This window comes from Phyllobates terribilis, unplaced genomic scaffold, assembly GCF_046119375.1.
Source record: "Phyllobates terribilis strain yellow unplaced genomic scaffold, ASM4611937v1 Scaffold_2__4_contigs__length_985480577, whole genome shotgun sequence".
Classification (NCBI taxonomy): Eukaryota; Metazoa; Chordata; class Amphibia; order Anura; family Dendrobatidae; genus Phyllobates; species Phyllobates terribilis.
In genome coordinates, this window is record NW_027362762.1 from 946,707,966 (window position 1) to 946,725,210 (window position 17,245).

Consider the following 17,245-nt stretch of genomic DNA (forward strand, 5'->3'; position numbering starts at 1 on the left):
GGACCCCTGGAGTGCCACATATTATTATGCCCCACGTCAGGAAGGGGTTAAGGTATGCAGTTTGTATTGTGAAATCTGGTGACTGAAACGTTGGTTCTGTACTTGATAAGATAGCCAGAAGAACATTTTTTTTTTGCCATGTCACATTCGGCCATTACGTTTTTTTTTTCACTTTTACATCTGACTCGCCCCCTGGGCCGTGGGGCACGCAGAACCGTGCAATAGAGAGATGATGGGGGTAGTAGTGGCGACCCGGTCCCGTGGCTCAGGGTGGTCAGACCGGTGGCAGTCTTTTAGATGTTTTAGATAATGTCCGACTACGCCACCCGTGGATTGCGGTTATTAGGAACCGCCGCTGCAGGACAGACCGCTGGGGCCGATGATGTGTGCAGCTGGGATGGTGTGACTCCCCACGGGAAGAGTGCAGCCCCAGGGCAGTGTAGTGGATGGTGGGAGTGATGGTGGTGAGAGTCCCAGTACCGGTAATGCCGGAGGAGCGAAAAAGCACACAGACAACGTACTGCAGTCCAGGGTCTTTACTCACGGTTAATATCCAAGTCACTTCTGCAGGGAATGACTGCCCGAGCCGTGCTGCGTCCACCAGGTGAGGGGCTCGGTCAACTCCCAGGCAGCTCAAGAGTATGGCTCAGGACCCCCTTCAATCCTTTCTCTGGCCTGCCTCACCAGTGACCCACTTTTGTCCAGCTGCCGCGGACTCGTGCGGTTAAACGTCGGCCCTGTTCTCCGCTGTCCTATTGTCCTATATGGTGCCTTCCTAGCAGGTTTGATGAGATGTCGCACCAATAAATGATCACGACGTCTGGTCTTTGGCTGAGGGTAGTTTCTCCTCCACCAACTTGGGATCCGGCACCCTTAATCTGCCTGACCCTTCACCCTGTATTCTCGTGGGTTCTTAGGGTCCCTTCCACCTTCTTGTTCCTGAGCCCTTCTGTTTCTCTGTCTCTTCTTCTCCTTTTCTGTTCCTTCCTGTTCCTTTCTCGTGGAGCTGGGATGAGACGTAATCACAGCTCCCTTTCACCTCCTCTCTCTCTCTTCCACTCTCTCTTCCTCGGCCTCTCTCTAGGCCCGCTCCTGAGTGGAGCTCCTACAGAGCCTCCACTCCCGGTCTTCTCCTCTCACTGACTGAACAGACTGAACCTAGATCTAAGATGGTGCCCACTTTTTATACCTCCCTCTGACCATGAGCCCAGGTGACCAGCAACCAATGGGCTCCTACCTACGCTCAGGAACCAACCCCTATCTGCCCCTACAGCACTGGGTGTTCCACCCCCCTCCCCACTCCAGACAGGGACATAGTCGGTCGTGCCTGCACTTCTGTCTAGTGGGAGCACCGTTGAGCTGTCCCTCGGAAATGGGGTGTGTGTGCTGTATGCAGCTGACTGAGCCCTGGTCCATACTCCATCCTTACCCGGGAGTGGAATACCACACCTCTGGCAGAGGTGCAATACCCCTGTAGCGGCCGAACCCTCGGGGCGCTACATTCCCCCCTGGTAAACCACAGCACGTCCTCAGGCTGGAAAAGAGCAAAAACAGTTAATTACAGGACATGCAAAACTTTTTCAATAACCTCCTACATCAGAAACGGACGACATTGTTCAATTCCCTTTATGGGACACACTTTTCTTTTCACTAGGCATTATAAAAAACATTTTCAATACTTCCGGAGCTCTTTTATATAAAACATCTTATAAAACTCTTGCATTATCACCTAGCAGCATATAAAACTTTCTCATGTGAAACATTTTTTTTTTTTTTTTAAGTAAGGCACATTCTTGGATTCTTGGATCATGGCCGTGGTGCAACTTGCGACCAGGTGTTCTTCCCTCTTAAAGGTGCAACAATTTATCTTGAGGTAGACGTTGCAGCCTTTTTTATAAAACCAGTAGGGGGCGCTTTAGGAAGCGCAACTATATACAAGGGATTGGCCGTTCCCAGTCCTCGGCCGGTTTTGGGGAGGGGAGTGGCTGCTCACAGTCCTCAGCCTGGTAAAGGGAAGAGGGATGGCTGCTCTCAGTCCTCAGCCAGGTTACCTAGGGGATAGGGCAACAGTCAAACAGTCCTATATCAGTCCCAACGGGGACCACACTTTATCCTGGAAACAGTCCCAAACAGTTCCTTTGTACCCTGACGGGTAACTATTTACACTGATATGCTACTGTTTACTGGTAGCGATACCCTCCAGCTGCTCCTTGCTCTTCATAATCTTCAGGCCCATCCGGGCCCTCTTGGTACTCAGAGTCCGAGTAGTGCTGTTCCTCCTCCTCTACTCCTCTGTGGATGTGGAGGGCGTACCATCCCTTCACGCCTTGGTGCCGGGTGTAAGACACCACATCCCCTGGAAATAGATCCCGCCCTCGATGACCTTCCGGCAGGTGGCTCTTCACATCCCTCCTCATCACGAACACGTCGCTGATGGTCTCAGGGTCTCGGATGAAACCCCAGCCGCGCTCCATCTGGAACTTCACAACAGTCCCGGTGACTCGGGGACTGCGGGCAGTTTGGGGATCTCGCCGGGTCTTCATTTTCTGCTCCGCACCTGCAGGTTCTCTTGTTTCACGCGCCGCTCTCGCTGCTCTCTCTCAAACATCTCCAGCTGTTGGCGGCAGGCCTCCCGCCGTTCGGCTGTGCCCGCCCGTGTTTCCTTTGTGAACCCCATTAGGTCCTCCCCAGTGGGGTCCCATTCAAACTGGGCGTCCTCCAACGGCAGCTGGGGGGTTTCCTGAGGCGCCGGTGCAGGTATGAGGTGCTCAGATGGTACTTCAACCTCCGCGGGCGGGCTCCTCCGAAAGCGGGGGTTGACATACTCGGGGGGCCAGATGAAAGGAAGTCCATCCGGACTGGTATGTTGGGCGAGAAGATCTGCGCCCAGTGGTAGTACTGCAGAGGCAGGGGGCGCGAGCGGGTTGGCGGCGCCCGGGGGCACGTGGCCTTGCGACCAGGCCCGCGCTGGTCGTTTCCTAGTTGCTCCCAGGGGTGGTACAGCGGGTGCAGGGGGTTCCGTCAGGGCAGCGGCGCCCGGGGGCACTAGGCCTTGCGGCCCGGCCTGCGATGGTGGTTTGCTGAGCATGCCCGGGGTCAGAGGGCACGGCGTGGGGCGGGGCTCACTGGCAGCGTCGATGGCCTGGGGGCCGGTTGATGGCGGTGGAGGCACGGTGTCGACGACGGGTCCAGGTACGTTGGGCTCCGCAACAGGGTGCAGGGGCAGGTCGGCGGCCCCAGGGTTCGGGGTAGGGGCGTCTCCGTTACCTGCCTCTGCTGTCGCGGCCTCTTCCGCGACGTCGTCTTCAGCCTCCGCTCTGTCTTCACTGCCCTCGGTGGCTGGTGTGCTGCTGGATGTCGACGGCGCCTCCTGTTGCAGGGTCACAGCCCGCTGGGCCATTTCTTCTTTCCACCCGGCAAGCACGTCCTGCTGCGCCCGGACCATCCTCCGGTCCAGCTCCTCCAGCGCCGTCCGCGCATACTCGGGGTCTTCCTTGGGGAGGTGGGCTAGCGGCTCTGTGAAGCTGCATGGCGGTGCGGCCTGCAGCAGGCCCCTTGCCAAGGTGTTGGAGCTGGCTCCTTTCTCCATCTCCGGGTGCGGCCTGGCCAGACTGATCCAGACCACCCCCTGCCCCGCAGTTTTCTTCTCTTTCCGCCCCCATGAGGGGTGGTCCTGGGGCATTCTGCTGACAATCACTCTCAGGGGCAGCCCCCCCACCTTGATGGACATCTCCACAGCCGTGCTCATGGTTGTTGGGGGCGGGCTTCCTCTTTGGCGACATTCTGGGACCTGGCCCACGATGGGAGGCGGCCTCCTGTGGTCTTTTGGCGCGCACATTATGGCGCTCGTTCTTCTAGGGCGGGCGCCATTTTCAGCACAGTCAATTTCAATAAAACAGTCTCTTTTCAGGCGCGCAGTACCCGTTGTTAGCGGGCACGAAATCCTGCCGACTACGCCAAAGCTGACTCGCCCCCTGGGCCGTGGGGCACGCAGAACCGGGCAAGAGGGAGACGATGGGGGTAGTAGTGGCGACCCGGTCCCGTGGCGCAGGGTGGTCAGACCGGTGGCAGTCTTTTAGATGTTTTAGATAATGTCCGACTACGCCACCCGTGGATTGCGGTTATTAGGAACCGCCGCTGCAGGACAGACCGCTGGGGCCGATGATGTGTGCAGCTGGGATGGTGTGACTCCCCACAGGAAGAGTGCAGCCCCGGGGCAGTGTAGTGGATGGTGGGAGTGATGGTGGTGAGAGTCCCAGTACCAGTAATGCCGGAGGAGCGAAAAAGCACACAGACAACGTACTGCAGTCCAGCGTCTTTACTCACGGTTAATATCCAAGTCACTTCTGCAGGGAATGACTGACCGAGCCGTGCTGCGTCCACCAGGTGAGGGGCTCGGTCAACTCCCAGGCAGCTCAAGAGTATGGCTCAGGACCCCCTTCAATCCTTTCTCTGGCCTGCCTCACCAGTGACCCACTTTTGTCCAGCTGCAGCGGACTCGTGCGGTTAAACGTCGGCCCCGTCCTCCGCTGTCCTATATGGTGCCTTCCTAGCAGGTTTGATGAGGTGTCGCACCAATAAATGATCACGACGTCCGGTCTATGGATGAGGGCAGTTTCTCCTCCACCAACTTGGGATCCGGCACCTTTAATCTGCCTGACCCTTCACCCTGTATTCTCGTGGGTTCTTAGGGTCCCTTCCACCTTCTTGTTCCTGAGCCCTTCTGTTTCTCTGTCTCTTCTTCTCCTTTTCTGTTCCTTCCTGTTCCTTTCTGTTCCTTTCTCGTGGAGCTGGGATGAGACGTAATCACAGCTCCCTTTCACCTCCTCTCTCTCTTTTCCACTCTCTCTTCCTCGGCCTCTCTCTAGGCCCGCTCCTGAGTGGAGCTCCTACAGAGCCTCCACTCCCGGTCTTCTCCTCTCACTGACTGAACAGACTGAACCTAGATCTAAGATGGTGCCCACTTTTTATACCTCCCTCTGACCATGAGCCCAGGTGACCAGCAACCAATGGGCTCCTACCTACGCTCAGGAGCCAACCCCTATCTGCCCCTACAGCACTGGGTGTTCCACCCCCCTCCCCACTCCAGACAGGGACATAGTCGGTCGTGCCTGCACTTCTGTCTAGTGGGAGCACCGTTGAGCTGTCCCTCGGAAATGAGGTGTGTGTGCTGTATGCAGCTGACTGAGTCCATACTCCATCCTTACCTGGGAGTGGAATATCACACCTCTGGCAGAGGTGCAATACCCCTGTAGCGGCCGAACCCTCGGGGCGCTACACATCAACATCGCTGAATAAGATCTTGTTTTTTTTTTTTTGCAAGATGAGCTGTAGCGTTTTGAACATCTTTTTAGCCGCACATATTAGTATATGCTCAGTTTGTGACCGACTACTGAGGTCGACTATTCCACAGATTAGGGCTACGTTCCCACATGTTGTGTCTTTTTTTCAGTCAGAAATCTGCAAAACTGATTGGTGGTAGGAATTCAGCTGCGTCAAATATGCAGGTTTTGCTGCGTTTTTTGCTGCATTTTTGATGCGTTTTTTCAGCGGTTTTTTTTTTCACTTTCCTTCTGTCTCTATTTATGCATGTACATAAAAAAGAACCCCATTCTATTTTGCCATCAAAAACGCTTAAACCCTAGAACCATACGATGCCCGCGTATTATTACTGCCCATGTGCATAACTTTACATTGAACCTCATCTGTTAAGTGGATGCCCAAACACTCAGGCAACTAATAACTTATGGACAAGTTCCATAGACTGCACTTTACTACATGGTAAAAACTGCCCACTTTTGACCTAGTGACAGATCCTCTTTAACTTAGCTTGGACCATATCTACATTTTGTCTATTCATTTTTTTTTGGGCTGGAGTTCATGGGGTCAGATTCCCAAGATAAAAAATTAATCACTAAAATCTAACTAAGACCTCATCAGACATCAATATTTTCCTCGTACAAGAAAAACGGGCCAATTATTTTATTTCACGTTTGATCAGAATGTGGTCCGAGTGTCATCAGTTTTCGTGAAAAAACACAAACATGTGAATGTGTCGCGCCCCCTGTGCCGTGGGGTACTCGGTGCCGGGCTGGTAGATGCTGGGGGTGATATCACAGTGGCTGGCCCGGTCCGTGGCCCAGGGCGGTCAACAAAAAGGGATATGATTTATAGGGGATTTATAGTAAGTTCGTAACGGGAGCCGCCGCTGCGGAGCAGTCCTCTGGAGCTGGTGTTACACAGGTAGAGCTAGCTCCAGGGCAGTGTAGGGGTAGATGGTGGATGCTGGTGAGGGACGGCAGGACGGTCCCAGAGGAAAGACGGACCCTCACACGGGGGTAAGCTTCAGTACCTTTACTGGTGATGATGCAGACACGGTCCAGGGTACTCCGGGCGAAGGGTGCACTTTTGGACTCTCCCCAGTGAGCGGGTGTAGGGCCTCCTGATCCGTTGCTTCCTCTTGCTAAGCTTCTGACCTGCCTGGAGCTAGGCCTAGCTTGATTACTGTCTCTCTCTTGCACCTGCTGACCTGGTGGTATAAAGGGACCCCGTAGGTGCGGACCCGGTGTCCGGTATATATCTCGGGGTGAGCCTGGTATGCTCCTCTGCCCCCTCGCTACTTCCTTCTCCTCTCGCCTTCGGCCACACTCAGGGTCCTCACTAGGCTTCACCTCGTGCTGTAGGCCTTGGCTCGCCTAAGCACCGCAGCAGCATGCTGCTCTTCGCTGCTCTCTGGGTGTCAGCACGCTCTCCCTCTGACTGAGAGACTGACTACTAAACTGCCTAACTCCACCCTCCATATATATATCCCTATCAGGGCTCCCTCTGCTGGTCTGAGGTGGTAGGGTGGAGGTGTGTGAATGTGTGAGGGCCTCTTGTGGAGAAGTCCATCCATGCACCCTTCTGGGTTCTGTGGCACCAGTGCGTAGCAGGGCGCCACAAATGGCCCCACAGGTTATCACAGGAAAAAGTGCTAGCTGTAAAAAACCTCGGATGTCTGAATGCAGCCTAAGGCTATATTCACACATTGCTTTTTTCTGCATTTTTAGCAGTAAAAAAGCCGCTTACAAAAAGCAGGTTTTGCTGCGTTTTTGATGCAGATAATGTGTCATTTGTCTACAGAACATATTTAACAAACTTATATTCATTCCCCCTAAAAAGCAGCAGAAAAATTGCAGCAAAAATGCACAGTTGTGTTTTTTTTTACAGCTTTTTTTTTGCATATTCTCATTGTTTTCTAAAGGTGAAAAATTACTGCAAAATCACTGAAAAAAATTGATACACTGCTGTTTTAAAAAAAATTTCCAGTTCCGTATGGAAAAATTAGCAATCGTGTGCAGGAGATTTCTGAAATCTCACAGATTCTGCTGGTACTGTAAAAAGCAGCTTTTAATTTGCATAAAAAAACTCCAAAAACTCAATGTGTGAACATACCCTAAGAATTTGCTGCATTTTTGTTCATTTTTTTCAGAGTAGTTTTGGCATAAAAATGGATGCCAACAAAGTGAATGAGATTCCTGAAGTCTCATGCACACGTTGCTTATTTTTTCCTTGCAGATTTTAAGCAGTTTTAAATCTGCAGCGTGTCGATTCTTTCAGCATTTTTCACTCATTTCAATGACAGAGGGAAAAAAAAAATGCATGAAAAAAAAATGCATCAAATATTCTCTGTTTTCTGTCTTTTATACAGCTGCAGACCAGTGTGCCGTGGGTGCCAAAACCAGAGAGAACTGCGGCTATCCGGGCATCTCTGCGGCTACCTGCCATAACAAAGGCTGCTGCTTTGACTCCAAGGTTTCTGGTGTGGTCTGGTGTTTCCACCCTGTAGACCCACAAGGTAATCCTAAAGGCTTATTCCACTTTTAATTACAAATCTACATAACACGTTCCTGTCCAATTAGAAGAACTGAACGTCTGTGCATCATCCAGAGAGTCCATTAAGTTCAGAGGTAACTGTGTTATGCACAATTTCTCCTGAGGTGGCGCTGCTGGAGTATAGAATATTTGCTCCAAGGTCCTCTCACAGAGCGTGACCCCTTTCAAGAAATGGTCTGAAATGGTCATCCCCTATGAGGACATATTTCTTAGTAATTATTAGGATTTTTGTGTAATTTTAATATTATTTGATGTAGGTCCGTAGAAGCAAAAAAAAAGTTGCCCGGTGCAGCCATATTGGAGACTAATCCTCCCTGGACTTTATCAGTGCAGCAAAGTTGTAGGTTTTCTGGCTGCTCCTATAAAAGGGATTTAGTAGGTCAGGAATGAATTAATAAATGAAAACAATCTCCAGGGATTGATGAAGTACAGTCCATTTTCCAAAGATCAGGAAATGAAAGAAGAGCTGTATACAGAGCTTATTCTTTGTCTATAATGTATACTGTTATATTCCATCTTAAAATCATGCATTCCTACTAATGAGATGACTCTGCTCATTCTGACCTAGTCTATACAGCAAAGCCGATCAGGTAATGCATTCTCTACTAATGAGATGACTCTGCTCATTCTGACCTAGTCTATACAGCAAAGCCGATCAGGTAATGCATTCTCTACTAATGAGATGACTCTGCTCATTCTGACCTAGTCTATACAGCAAAGCCGATCAGGTAATGCATTCTCATTATAATCCCAGTCTTCACATCGATTCTAAACATGTTTGACCTTCTTTCCAGAATGCTTCTAGATTGGAAGATCACAAGTCTTACCTCCGCTTGCACTTTATGATCTACCCCCAGCTGAAACGTCAACATTCATATGTTGTATGGACCCGCCATGGTTAAAGGTCGACTACGCATACAGAACCCAGAACATGGAGTATAACCCTACACATGGGGTGACATGGATGAAAGAGCTAGAGAGGACCAGATATGGCGCCATTGCCCCGAAGATCGGGTTATACGTGTCCTCCAACAACTCCCAGCACCTTAACAGATTTTCCTAAAACCCAATCTTGTCAATCAACTGATGCAATAAAAATACTGGAATTTTTGGCTCGTGCGTTCTATTGGTTATTTTATTGGTCAAATTGTTTAGACTCGGTAATCAGGCGGGTGCTCACCGTAATTGTAATTTTTTGCTTTCAAGATAAAGCTCACAAAAGCGGCTAATTTCAGAGCTCTTTTCTATTGAAGCTGATCTGTGTAGAAACTCTGCTACAACAGGTGTCATTTCTATACTTACCAAACTGCCCAATGGCCAAAAATACTATAAGGTGAGGGCACGGGTACATTTGAAAGGAGGGGACATTAAATTATTTTAGAACCCAAACCAGATGATAATTGACTCCAAACCAGACCTCATTGCTAATACAGACCCCCAATTTGATCCAGACCCCATAATTATGTCAGACCCCAGACCTGACCCCATAATTATTTAAGACCCTAGGTCAGCTCCAGTTAACACTGTGAATAGCTCACTGGCAAAGGGTGCCGGGTGCCGAACCCCCACCGATGAGATAGGCCCTTAATGTTAAAGTCCAGAACAACCCCTTTAAGAACTTTAAAAAATACGGGTGTCAGTTCATTAAGGCTGTTTTTTCTCCTGCCACTTGTGTAGATAAGTCAGCTAAAGTAAGACATGCAGGCTCTGGTCCTGTATATTTTGATATACAGAGATTCCTCCCCTAAGAGGAGGATCACATACAGTAAGCTATCACAATTGCACTTTCCAAAATTGCTAAAGCTGCTTCTTTCTATTAAGTGTTTTATCTCACCCTGATTCCCAGTTACACTGCTCAGTACTGCTCTATAATGCGCTGCTGCCGCTTCTATGTGCTGCTGCTTCGCTGTGTATGCATCTCCACCCACCAGCTCAGAGACAGCTGAAAGTTAGAAATAGAACCTGCAAAGGGGAAAAATAGTGAAAAATGACAAATACAAACCATATAATAACCAGAACTAGTGTTATTTCTCATGTGGACATTCTGAAAAGTTACCTGAAATAATAGGAACACTGTAAAGTTATGTTTTAAAGAAGGTTACTACTCTCCAGTGATGGGGAACCTACAGCAAGTAACATCTCTAAGTCTCATATTAGTTTATAGGAAATGTTTTTTTTTGTGTGTGTATTTTATCTATCTAGCTTAGTCATGTCTTACAGGGCATTCACCATATGTTCTAATGAGTGGACAATCAATATTTTTTATGTGCAATAAAAGAAAGCGATGAAACATGTTGTCCCTTATTTATTAGCTGCACCTTACCAGAAGGGCCCAGCATGGTCACCTTTGCTCCGGGGCTCCCTGCCTTCTGTGTTCCGCACAAGGATTTCATTTTAGAGTCTAGGAATAAAACCAATCAATACACACAGGTGATATTTACTCTGCCGCCTTATCAAGAGTCAACAATAGTATTATAAGGTGGCAGCTCACGATTAAAATGTCCAGAGGTAGACACTAACAGTTTTTGGCCCCTGTGCAAGAAATGTGTGTTGGGCCCCCCTCCTTTTATGGCAACCAAGCTATGAATATATATTTGAAACAAAGAGTAGGCGGCACTCACTGGTCCTTTAAAGTCCACATTGAAACTGGTAGCAGTGAAGAGTGTGGCACATAGGACGGACCTACTGTATGTGCCACACTCTTCCCTGCTGCCAGAATAAAACTGTGGATTTTAAAGGACCAGTGAGCGCCGCTTTCTCTTTGTTTCAAGTTTGACATGGACTGTTTCCGGTGAGCACCCGTTTTGGTGCTGGCTTTTTTCTTTTTTTGCTATAAATATGTGGCACCCTGCTATTACAGGTACCACAGGACCCAAAAGGGTGCATGGACGGACTTCTCCACAAGAGGCCCTCATTACATAACAGACACCTCCGCCCTTCCACCTCATACCACCAGAAGGCGCCTGTTAGGGATAAATATACTGGAAGGTGGAGTTAGAGTCAGTGAGTGTGCTGGCACTGGAGATCAGTGAAGAAGCAGCATGTGAGCTGCTGTGCTGAGAGCCAGCCAGGGCCTAAAGCACATGCTGAAGCCTCAGAGCTTAGAGCGTGGCCGGAGGCAAGGAGAAGAGTGAGAGGAGTTATGGGGGCAGAGGAGCATCTTAAGCTCACCCCAGAACACAAGCCGGACACCAGGTCCGCGCCTACAGGGTCCTCTACGCCCAGTAGGAATAACCGATATACCAGGAGGATTCTAAACCCCTGGTCAACCTGAAGCTACAATCATCTTAAGAACTAAGAACCACAAAGGCCCCAGCATCCAGGGATAGTGGTATCCAGAGGAAAGTTCTTACCATCAAGCAAACAGGTTAGGAGAGTGAAAGAGTACAGAAGCTAGGCCTAGTTTCAGGCTGGTCAGAAGCTTCAGAGAGAGAGGAAGAAACGGATCAGGAGGCCTTATACCTGCTCACTGGGGAGAGTCCAGAAGTGCGCCCTTCCCACTGAGTACCCTGGACCATACCTGCCGTTACACCAGTAAAGGTACTGAAGTGAATCCCCTGTGTGCGTGTCCGTCATTCCCCCTGACCCGACCGGGCCACCTCTCACCTGCATCCATTTCATCAACCCTGCCCCGGGGGCCCGCTGCGCCTGTGGGAAGCAGAGACATCCCAGCTGCCATCCCATCACCCCCGGAGGTCTGCAGCAGCGCTGGTACCCATTACCAGGAGCCACAGGTGGCGTTACGAGACAAAACTGTTAACAAAACCCCTTTTAAAGAGTGACCCCAGGGTACGGGCTTGGGAGCCGACCGCCGTGACATCCCACAGAACGTCAAGGCCCCGGGCACCGAGTCCCCCATATCCCCCTGGGTGCGTCAGCTCTTCCTGGCGTCACAAACAGGATTTCGTGCCCGTTGCCACCGGGTACTGTGTGCCGTATTTGAACTGTGTTTGAACTGTGGTGAACATCGCCGCCATTACCGCATCGCCACGCAGGAAGAAGAGAGGTGTAACCGCGGGAACCAGAGGCGTGACAGTTAGTAGCGCGCGAAGCTCAAGCTCCGCCTCGCGCTCTGACGCAGCACCAGGAAGCGTCAGGTCCTGGAAGGAGACCGTGATCTGCGGAGCTGCGGCCTATCTGATAAAAGTAAAGAAGGTAGGCTACGGTTTACTAGGGGGGCGCAACCATGGCCGACGACCAGCAAAACGCCGGAGCACCGGTTAACGCTCCTGATGCTTAACTCGCGCCCGGCGCTGCTCAGGCCGGAGCGGCCGCCCCACCAGCAGGGGTCGTGGCTCCAGTGATACCCATGGCCCTGCCGTATGTCCTCAGGGTGGTAGAGGAGAGCAAACCCTCGCCACCTAGAGCTGATGACCTGGCTGGGCCAGCCTATTGTGGACAGGTGCTTCCCCGGAGGGAGCACCATTATTGAACTGCTGAAAAGTACTGTACATAGTTACCCGTAAGGGTACAAAAATTTGTTTTTGTGTGAACTGAAAATAATGTGTGCATTTAGCTACCCGTAAGGGTATAAAGACTTGTAGGTTATGGACGGTGAATAACCGAAAAACTGTCCATTGTAAATAGTTGCACTTATGAAAGTGCCCCCTATTGGTTTTGTATTAAGAGACCACTGAACAAAAACCCGTTTGGCGTGGCCGAAGACGTGGTCCAACACCTGGATCACTTATGCCCTGTAGCCACGCCCAGGGCCTACGTTGAGGGTTTTCAGACGGGTCCCTCATGCTATTCATGTTGCACCTTCACCAGTGAGATGGACACCTGGTTATGGGATTCACTGTAACTCTGATATGTGTTATTGTTATTGTAATTGTTGTTGTTACCTGCTTTACAGAAATGCTTCAGTCCGGGAGTACTGAGTTGTACTAGGGGGGAATGAGGCACCCTGCTATTACAGGTACCACAGGACCCAAAAGGGTGCATGGACGGACTTCTCCACAAGAGGCCCTCATTACATAACAGACACCTCCACCCTTCCACCTCATACCACCAGAGGGAGCCTGTTAGGGATATATACTGGAAGGTGGAGTTAGAGTCAGTGAGTGTGCTGGCACTGGAGATCAGTGAAGAAGCAGCATGTGAGTTGCTGTGCTGAGCGCCAGCCAGGGCCTAAAGCATGTGCTGAAGCCTCAGGGCCTAGAGCGTGGCCGGAGGCAAGGAGAAGAGTGAGAGGAGTTATGGGGGCAGAGGAGCATCTTAAGCTCACCCCAGAACACAAGCTGGACACCAGGTCCGCGCCTACAGGGTCCTCTCCGCCCAGTAGGAATAACCGGTATACCAGGAGGATTCTAAACCCCTGGTCAACCTGAAGCTACAATCATCTAAAGAACTAGGAACCACGAAGGCCCCAGCATCCAGGGATAGTGGTATCCAGAGGAAAGTTCTTACCACCAAGCATACTGGTTAGGAGAGTGAAAGATTACAGAAACTAGGCCTAGTTTCAGGCTGGTCAGAAGCTTCAGAGAGAGAGGAAGAAACAGATCAGGAGGCCTTATACCCGCTCACTGGGGAGAGTCCAGAAGTGCGCCCTTCCTACTGAGTACCCTGGACCATACCTGCCGTTACACCAGTAAAGGTACTGAAGCGAATCCCCCTGACCCGAGCGGGCCACCTCTCACCTGCATCCCTTTCATCAACCCTGCCCCGGGGGCCTGCTCCGCCTGTGGGAAGCAGAGACATCCCAGCTGCCATCCCATCACCCCCGGAGGTCTGCAGCAGTGCTGGTACCCATTACCAGGAGCCACAGGTGGTGTCACAAGACAAAACTGTTAACAAAACCCCTTTTAAAGAGTGACCCCAGGGTACGGGCCCGGCAGCCGACCGCCGTGACATCCCACAGAACGTCAAGGCCCGGGTACCGTGTCCCTCATATCCCCCTGGGCGCGTCAAATATATATATACAGTGGGGGAAATAATTATTTGATCCCTTGTTGTTTTTGTAAGTTTGCCCGCTGACAAAGACTTGAACAGTCTATAATTTTAAGGGTAGTTTAATTTTGACAGTGAGAGATAGAATATCCAAAAAAAATCAAGAAAATCACATTGTATAAATTGGATTTTTTTTTTTGCATTTTGCTGTGAGAAATAAGTATTTGATCCCTCTGGCAAACAATACTTAATACTCGGTGGCAAAACCCTTGTTGGCAAGCACAGCAGTCAGATGTTTTTTTGTAGTTGATGATGAGGGTTGCGCACATGTCAGGAGGAATTTTGGTCCACTCCTCTTTGCAGATCATCTCTAAATCATTAAGATTTTGAGGCTGTTGCTTGGCAACTCGGAGCTTCAACTCCCTCCATAAGTTTTCTATTAAGGGATGGCTAGGCCACTCCATGACCTTACTGTGCTTCTTTTTGAGCCACTCCTTTGTTGCCCTTTGTTTTGGGTCATTGTCTTGCTGGAATACCCAGCCATGACCCATCTTCAATGCTCTTACTGAGGGAAGGAGGTTGTTGGCCAAAATCGCACGATACATGACCCCATCCATCTTACCTTCAGTACGGTGCAGTGGTCATGTCCCCTTTGCAGAAAAGCATCCCCAAAGTCTAATGTTTCACCCACCATGCTTCACGGTTGGGACGATGTTCTTAGGGTTGTACTCATCCTTCCTCTTCCTCCAAACACGGCGAGTTGAGTTAATGCCAAAGAGTTCAATTTTTGTCTCATCGGACCACAGCACCTTCTCCCAATAACTCACAGAATCATCCAGTTGTTCATTGGCAAACTTCAGATGGGCCTGCACATGTGCCTTCTTGAGCAGGGGGACCTTGCGGGCACTGCAGGATTTTAAACCTTTAAGGCGTAATGTGTTACCAGTGGTTTTCTTGGTTACTGTTGTCCCAACTGCCTTGAGATCATTAACAAGTTCCCCCCATGTAGTTTTAGGCTGATCTCTCACCTTCCTCATGATCAAGGATACCCCACGAGGTGAGATTTTGCATGGTGCCCCAGATCGATGTTGATTGACAGTCATTTTGTATTTCTTCCATTTTCTTTCTATTGCACCAACAGTTGTCTCCTTCTCACCCAATGTCTTACTTATGGTTTTGTAGCCCATATCAGCTTTATGCAGGTCTATGATCTTGTCCCTGACATCCTTAGAAAGCTCTTTGGTCTTGCCCATGTTGTAGAGGTTAGAGTCTTACTGATTAATTGAGTCTGTGGACAGGAGTCTTTTATACAGGTGACTATGTAAGACAGCGGTCTTTAATGCCGGTAACGAGTTGATTAGGAGCGTCTAACTGGTCTGTAGGAGCCAGAACTCATAATGGTTTGTAGAAGATCAAATACTTATTTCTCACTGTAAAATGCAAATAAAATTATCTAATTTATACAATGTGATTTTCTTGATTTTTTTTGGATATTCTATCTCTCAATGTTAAAATTTACCTACCGTTAAAATTATAGACTGTTCAAGTCTTTGTCAGTGGACAAACTTACAAAAACAGCAAGGGATCGCTGTATATATTACACAGTCTCCTCTCATTATGTATAGCAACGTCCCTTATTACACAGTGCCCTTTCTTGTTATGTACAGCACCGTCCCTTATTACACAATGCCCTCTCTTGTTATGTACAGCACAGTCCCTTATTACACAGTACCCTCTCTTGTTATGTACAGCACCATCCCTTATGACACAGTGCCCTCTCTTATTATGTACAGCACAGTCCCTTATTACACAGTACCCTCTCTTGTTATGTACAGCACCATCCCTTATTACACAGTGCCCTCTCTTGTTATGTACAGCACTGTCCCTTATTACATAGTGCCTTCTCTTGTCATATACAGCACTGTCCCTTACATATTGGATTCTCTTGTCGTTTTGTTTTATTTATAGCGCCCTGTTCTTTATTACATACCGTCCTCTCTTGTTAGATATATAATGCAATTACGGCTGATGGAGCATGGGAAAGCTTCTTTTCTGATGGAGAAGCTGATGGACTGGTCTTCTTTTCACCCGCTGCTCTGTCTGCAGTCATTTTATATCTAACAAGAAAGGACTATGTAATTGTAGGAATGTTGAATGTCTTACCCTGTTCCTGCCCCTGAAGACAACAAACTCGTCATGTGAATACCGTCGTGCAGTTTTATATGTAAAAGTTATGTGGGTCCTGTGTAATGTATTATGGTAATGTACAGCATGTAAAGTGCTAATGCATGATGTGAGTAGTGTACAGTATAGACTAAACTTTATAGGATAGCAGAAGTACAGCTTATACAGTAAGTGGTTTAGCAACAGCATATGAGATAAGGAAATAGCTAATAATAGAACTAGCCCAGTGGGGGCACTAGTGTTAATAAAAGGTGGGCACTTCATAATAGAGTGAGTTCAGTGAGAGTTAGAGAAGTGCATAGTGACGGTCAAGTTCAGGTGCAGTGGGCTGCTAGGGGCAGCATGTGTTGCTTGTTCCAGGCAGTGGGAGGCATTAATGGGATCCTAAGCGGTCGCTCCTGTCACATTCGGAGCCTAAGCTCTGGCATAGGTGCTGCCGGACACATCAGTGGGCTTGGGGATAGTCCAGGTTGAGCAAGTGGAGTCCAGGACTAAAGAGCAGTTGTGCTAAGAAGGAGGAAAATGTGAATTGCTGTGCCCTACTCCACCTGTCACCACCTGATAAATTTGGACTGTTTAGTAAAAGTTTGACTGTTGCAATGAACTTCGTGTCCTATGAGTTGTGTGCGGCAGCTCCTGAGGATGGAAGCCTGGGGGCAGCGGATGCCTGCAACCTACAAGTGAGTGTGATACATCCCACACCCTACAGCACACTGGGACTGGGACACCCATTGTCTGTAAAGTTCCAGTGCGAAATCGGATAGCAGCTTGGTCATGACTACCGCTCTGCTGCACTTTATATAAAGAGAGGGAGCTGTGGCTAACAAAAATAATGAGACAAGCGAAGATACTATGTAATAGTAGGACTGCACTGTACATAACAACAGAGGACGCTACATAATAAGGGACAGCCCCATACATAGCTAGAGAGGATGATATATAATAAGGGATGCCCCTTTCAGTAATAATGTCCCCCATCATGGTCCCCTTCTTGGTATAATGTCCCCTATCCTGGTCCCCTTCTTGGTATAATGTCCCCCATCTTGGTCGCCTTCTTGGTATAATGTACCCCATCCTGGTCCCCTTCCTGGTATAATGTCTCCCATCCTGGTCCCCTTCCTGGTATAATGCCCCCCATCCTGGTCCCCTTCCTGGTATAATGTCCCCCATCCTGGTCCCCTTTCTGGTATAATGTGCCCCTGACGCGCCCCCTGGGACATATTCCTTTTTGAGGGGAATACCCGGCACCGGATCAGATGGGGGGGGGGTTGTAGTCTCCGAGCGGCTGTGACCCGGT

At 49.4% G+C, this 17,245-nt stretch overlaps 1 protein-coding gene across 1 annotated transcript in view; it reads left to right on the forward strand.

Annotated features, from left to right (window-relative positions):
* LOC141248281 (uncharacterized) overlaps window positions 1–17,245 on the forward strand; it is an 86,761-nt gene that overhangs the window by 38,328 nt on the left and 31,188 nt on the right. Inside the window, exons 5-6 of the mRNA XM_073669338.1 lie at window positions 7,691–7,837; window positions 7,902–7,949. Of these exons, the coding sequence (XP_073525439.1) occupies window positions 7,691–7,837; window positions 7,902–7,949 (195 nt within the window). The remainder of the gene's footprint in view (window positions 1–7,690; window positions 7,838–7,901; window positions 7,950–17,245) is intronic.